The following is a 6,134-nucleotide window of genomic DNA, read 5'->3' as shown; positions in this document are numbered from 1 at the left end:
GCGTTTATTATCATATTTAAAATGAAATGTTTTGTTTTTTACAATTACGAATTTTATAAAAACGTTTATAAAGTTGCCATTATTTCTTTTATATGGCAATTGCTGAAAGCTATATGAATGAAACAAAACATTAATTAGTTGAAAATTAGTTTTTCTTGAGATTTGATTTAGTTAATCAAATGTGGCTGTGCGGTACTAGTGCAGAATGCGTTTATATTCGTATATATTTTGCGTTTTGATTATTATTATTTTTGATTATTAGATTTAAAGATTATACTTGTTCCAAACTACATCTTAATACCTGATACAAAGTTATCTGCGAAAAAAGAGAACTTATTTAACCATTTCTCAAAAGAAGTTAAAATTTGATTTAAGAAAGTGCCAGCAATAGTGCATGAAACCGACAATTAAATGATTTACATTTTTCTCCATTTAACCATTTCCATACCGTATTAATACTTGGAGGCCAACTGTTTAATCAGATAATGCTTACTTAATCAAGCACAGCTAAAAAACGATAACTTGCTGGTGAGAAAGTTTGAAGAAAAATAAAGCAAGCATTGCAAAGTAAATATTTATGCATAATAACAACGAAATATCCTTCTTTACGTGTAACTATAAATATCAACGATTAAACCAAAATAACAAATAGTGTTCGAATTTTTTCATGGATTCTGAAATTCTGACTGAGCATCCACAGAAACACATGTTTGTTACAAATTTAAATATTATTAAAAATTTTGGTTTTTAAGTTGGTGCTTTTTATGAAGTACAGGAAACAAGGAAACATGAGTTCGTACTTTTCTGTTGAATCTGTTTTAATATTTCAGCTTCGAAACATGTTATAACTGTGTAAAACGACACGCTTTCATTTTCATTTGAAAATCACCTTTAATCTTGGACTTTTATTATAATTTTAAAATTAATACCAATTTTGCAAATTTTAAAAGCAAAAGAAGACGAACATGTTAGCAGTGTTCTTTCCTCATCGGATTACAATGGTTCTCCGACTGGCCGCAACATTAATTCTGCCACCTAAAACAGAAAACACATACATTTCGATTTAAAATTGTAAATACCATAAATAAAGGTTCATTTATTTAATGAAAAAATCAGCAATTTTTATAAGTGGAGGGTTAATTAAATCCTCAAATATTCCGAAAAACGCAAAATTGATTTGTGATGATTTTAATAGGGACGTTTTGTTTCGTAGATTATTCCAATCCACAATTACCTCTTTTTTTTTAATTTATGAGGTTTGCCAATGATATTTTGGTTTAAAAACACAGCTTAGTCAGTTCTGCAAGGTGCTGAAGTATCTCTTAGATCAATATTCTTAAAACTTCCACTTACATGCAAGTGTGGTGGAGTAGTCAAAATATAAAGCACACCATTCACGATATCTTCAGGATTCAAAAAGTATTTTAAAGGGCCCTCTCCTTCTTTGCCCATGGAGCTTTTCACAAAGAATTCGGTCTCATCAACTGGACCGGGACTTAAACTCTGAAAATATTGGTGCATGTATTTTGCTGCATTTTCCTCACCATGGTTATGAATTATTTTATAGATATTTGTTCAAAGTTGCGCACCCATGAGCAGCTCTCTATACGCGGTAAATATGCAGCAAAAATGTAGAACACACGTGTAAATAGGATTTTTTGCTTAATATTTTGAAAATTTACTTACTGTTACTTTAATTTTTGAATCGATACCAATTAACTCCAATCTTAATGTTTCGGTTAGAGCAGTTAGAGCAAATTTGGAAGCTGGATAAATGCTCTGTTTCGGTATGTTATATACATGATGGCCCAAGATGCTGTTGATGTTGATTATTTGCCCATTTATTTTGTGCTTGGACATACATTTGATGGCTTCCTTTGATACAATACACGTTCCGAGAACATTTGTCTCTAAAACAAAGCAGATTGATAAATATTGATATTAACACACTTTTCTTCTGGTTCTATTAAGAGTATTATAATAATTAAAATTACTACTCAGTATAGGGGAGATCAATGTCAGATCAAATATATAACGCAATACGTTATATACAAATACGTTAAGTTCTTCTAGGATAATGCATTAATTATTATGCTGATGTTTGTTTGGAAATAAAAATATTTTTTTATGAATGGAATCATATGAAACCACACGTTTTTACAATTGACTGGATTTTTAATATATACATTACCAGTCTTAGCCATTTTACATTATTGAACAATTCGCATTTTAAGAAGTACCTTTTAGCTAATTTATTGAAATCGGTAATCATTTGTAGTAATTTTTAGAATGTTTTTCAATCTTTCTAAACTGAGGATTTAATATTTTATCACAGTGTTGTCACCTAATACTTTCTTCCATTCAGACACTTCGCCATTGTGCAAAGGAGACGGCGACAAAGTTCCAGCATTGTTAATCAAAATATGAATAGCACCAATCTGTTCTATTTTCTTGAATGCTAATTTAACATCATCTTCACTTGTAATGTCACATTTAATAGCATACAGTTTGCTTTTTGGGTTTACTAATGTTTTAGAGATTTCCTCCACTTTTTCGGTTCGTCTTGCTAGTCCAACTACCTGAAAAAATCGATCAAAATTTGCATTTAAATAAAACAAGTCGATAGTTACGTTTATTCCACACTCCACCAGCTTTTTAGATATAGCGGCACCAATCCCGGCACTAGCTCCAGTCACAACAGCTAATTTTCCAACCCATTGGTCGATAGAAAGCACCATTTCTGTTATGCAACTAAGACAAATTATTTGAATTAATTATCTATTTATGCCATCAGAATATTAGACATCATAAAGCATTAAGCCATATTTTAAATACAGTAAACCAACGTGCGTTCGGTATTATTCCAGGAAAGATAACTTCGTCTAGTCTAGTCTAGTCAGTTATATGTTTAAAACGTTTATCACGTAGCGCTATTTAAGGTTTGTTTCTTATTGAAACGGCTTGTTTGTGCTAAAACAAGTAGCGCCCTTGATTGGAATAGTTCAAGACGGTTTAATACTCACGGCGTGGAAAAGATATAAAGAACTCCTGTGGATTTTGCAGTTTCGACAAATTTTTCAGTTAAACCAATTGGCTACAAAAAACTTTTCAACAATTGTACACCTTTATCTACTACAAACTTAAACCTGCTATTTAAAACACTTTCATTAAATTTTATATTAAAATGAGATTAGTCAATTATCATTAGCATTTAAACATTTTTGAAGATGCGAGATGTGAGTTACTTGTATCTGAAAAACGCCAGAAAGACATTTTCTCACGACTTTTTAAATATTTTTGGTAAAAGTTCTGAGATGGAGCTCCAAGATGTCTAGTTATCAGTTCCACTTGAATCCGTGCGAGAGTAGATGTTTATTGATTTATGCTAACTATTTTTTGAACGTAATGAATTGAATTTTATATTTTTATTCTCATTTGCGAACCTTTGTTTCCCTGTTTTGAAATATTTGAATATAAATATAATTAGATTATTCTTTTATAAAGTAAAATAATAAAACTAATAACTTTTGCTTGCCATTTCCATAAGGTGTAGCTGAATACCATCACATTAATATGTTTACATAATAACGATTAGTTATGGAGTCACAGAATCGCTTTCTAAACATCCGTTAAAAACACACTTTTTTGGAATTGCGGCTTCAAAAAACAGTTGATGTTTATTTTTCTATCTGCAAAAGTTTCTGTTAGGAAACTGAAGAAATTAACGATTTTTTCTTACTCAGTATGACCACAAGGCTACTCAACTACGGCCTCTCTCTTTCTTAGAGAGTACGAAATATTTTATTTTGTTAACTTTTGAACTTATTTAACGAAAATTTAAATTGAACTTCACTTTGAAGCAATATTTTAGAGTAGACCAATGACCATAGGGAAAACTATCAGTATGACTAAACATTACGAATAAAACATAGCAAAACTTGTTTAATCTTGACAAATTTTCTCTATTTGGAAGAAAAATTCTATATATATATATTTTATTAAAAACGAAAAAGTAGGACGTCAACCATGCATCCATAGAGCGTGTTTCTGGTTAATTTATAAAGTGTGCTCTTCAAAACTTCAAATGTATTTGAAACTTTTCAAATATCTTGAAATTTAACAAAGTTACGGGCAAAAGAGTAGAGGGTGCGCAAATGGAACAGTAGAAGGGTTGCCAACATTTAGGGTTCATTATCTCTCAAATCGTTTCCAATGTCGCTTTGCAGACAGCTGAACTCTAGCGAATGGCCGTGGCAATCCAGAGCATTTTTCCGTTTTGAAATATCGCCAACAGTTGCAGAGTTATGGGCAAATAAGTGTACAAACAATGTGGATGGCCGTTTAAGTCTCTCCTCTCTAATCCCAAATTCCATTTTCTCCGAAACTATATCCAAAAACTATCATAATGAAAAGAGACATTTTGGTCTAAATTCTAATCGTAAGTGAAAAATTTGCGTACTTGCGATTTTGAAAAAATTCCAAAATTTGAATTGCAAATTTTTTTAAAGCCATTGAGTCACTGCTACAAATACATTTGGAGTTAAAAAAATCCTTGTGCGCCGCCAAACTTGTAGTAAAATACAGTGCTTTCAGGAGAAACCAGCCATTTGAAAATTTTTACGCCACGTCTATGGGCTTTTTAAGAGCTTTTGAATTTCTGAAAAATATTGATGCCTGAGCGACTTACAGGCGTTACACAGTTAAAGAGTGAAAGGTTGTGCAAGTTTGAGAGTTTTTCGCTTGCCATTATGCAGAGCCCATTTCCTTCCAAACTCTTGCAATTAAAAATTTTGTTATAGACAGTGAATGCGTCGAGAATACACTTTGCAAACAATCTGATGTTCTATTTTGAAAATGAGTCATTTGAGGTAAAAATTCAAAGTATTGTGTTCGGAAAGTCGTCTTTTCGACATTCACATCATCATAACTTCTAAGTTTTTCAACCAATTGGAATTTTCCAGGATGCAGTTTTTGCAGTTGCAAATTTCTACGTACAAAAAGCTGTTTCCCAAAAAAATTGCGAGCTTGAACGAATGAACGAGAAATGAACGAATTTTGAATGAACCAAATCGGGTCCGTATTAAGAGAGTTACTTAATTATTCATACTGAAGGATCTGATGCACTATACAGGGTGTCCCGTAAGCTCATGGTCAAAACTGCGATATACTTTGGACCAAAGGAAGACGATCTGACCCAACTTTTATTAACAAGAAATGTCTGGCTCCTCTGCTATTGACGGTCAAAGTTATTAAAAAAAAAAATATTTTTTGAAATATCGGGAGAATGGTACGATGTATTTTCGTGAAACTCGCTGTGAATTTGTTCTTATGTAAGACTCATATTTTGATGAAACAATCGAGTTCAGCCGTTTTGGACAAGTGCTGAATTCTTGAGTCTCGTGGTACAAAAACTACCAGAACTTTTTAGTTGGAAAATGAAATCAACTCATTTTTTTAGGCTGATGCACTAATCATTTGTTCACAATTTTGTGCCCTTCGTAAAATCGTGAAGCATTCCTAGTTTTTGCGTAAAAAAATTATGTCTGTTTTCTAGTTTACTTTCACGCAAATTGTCTTCGCAAATTGTCTTCATTAGAAAAGGTCATTCAAAACGAATTTGTGATATTGATTGACAATGATTTTATGCCTCGTATCACGATATTTGCAGTTAATGCCTAACATTGTTAAGTGGCAAGGAAACAGAATTTTTTTTGTTCGCAAAAACTATGAATGCTGCCAAGTGATTAGTGTATCAACCTGAAAAAAATGAGTTGATTTCATTCTCCAACTAAAAAGTTCTGATAGTTTTTGTGCCACTCGATTGTTTCATCAAAATATGAGTCTTACATAAGAACAAATTCACACAAATATAATTTTTTGCAGAACTTTGAACATCAATAGCAGAGGAGCCGGACACTTTTTGTTAATAAAAGTTAGGTGAGATAGTCTTCTTTTGGTCCAAAGAATATCGCAGTACCCTTTTGATCATGAGCTTACTGGACACCCTGTATAATTAGAATAACAGCATAATATGTATTCATAAATGCGTGTCATACGCGTTGGTGTTTGCCATCATACAAAGTATTTATTTTCCTAAATTGTCTATGAAATTATAAAAATTATCATTAGTCGAC

At 31.9% G+C, this 6,134-nt stretch overlaps 1 protein-coding gene across 1 annotated transcript in view; it reads right to left on the bottom strand.

The window, feature by feature from the left end:
* Nucleotides 1–797: 797 nt before the first annotated feature.
* LOC109542162 (farnesol dehydrogenase) overlaps nucleotides 798–6,134 on the bottom strand; it is a 6,447-nt gene continuing 1,110 nt past the window's right edge. Inside the window, exons 2-6 of the mRNA XM_019911268.2 lie at nucleotides 2,631–2,751; nucleotides 2,345–2,579; nucleotides 1,687–1,910; nucleotides 1,354–1,503; nucleotides 798–1,035 (exon numbers count right to left, since the gene is read on the bottom strand). Coding sequence (XP_019766827.2) covers nucleotides 994–1,035; nucleotides 1,354–1,503; nucleotides 1,687–1,910; nucleotides 2,345–2,579; nucleotides 2,631–2,738 — 759 coding nt within the window. The 5' untranslated portion in view covers nucleotides 2,739–2,751 and the 3' untranslated portion in view covers nucleotides 798–993. The remainder of the gene's footprint in view (nucleotides 1,036–1,353; nucleotides 1,504–1,686; nucleotides 1,911–2,344; nucleotides 2,580–2,630; nucleotides 2,752–6,134) is intronic.

The sequence above is a fragment of the Dendroctonus ponderosae genome, unplaced genomic scaffold (genome assembly GCF_020466585.1).
Source record: "Dendroctonus ponderosae isolate FM_Combo_2020 unplaced genomic scaffold, Dpon_F_20191213v2 Dpon_F_20191213_4, whole genome shotgun sequence".
NCBI classification, from domain to species: Eukaryota; Metazoa; Arthropoda; class Insecta; order Coleoptera; family Curculionidae; genus Dendroctonus; species Dendroctonus ponderosae.
This window is presented reverse-complemented; position numbering and strand designations above follow the sequence as displayed.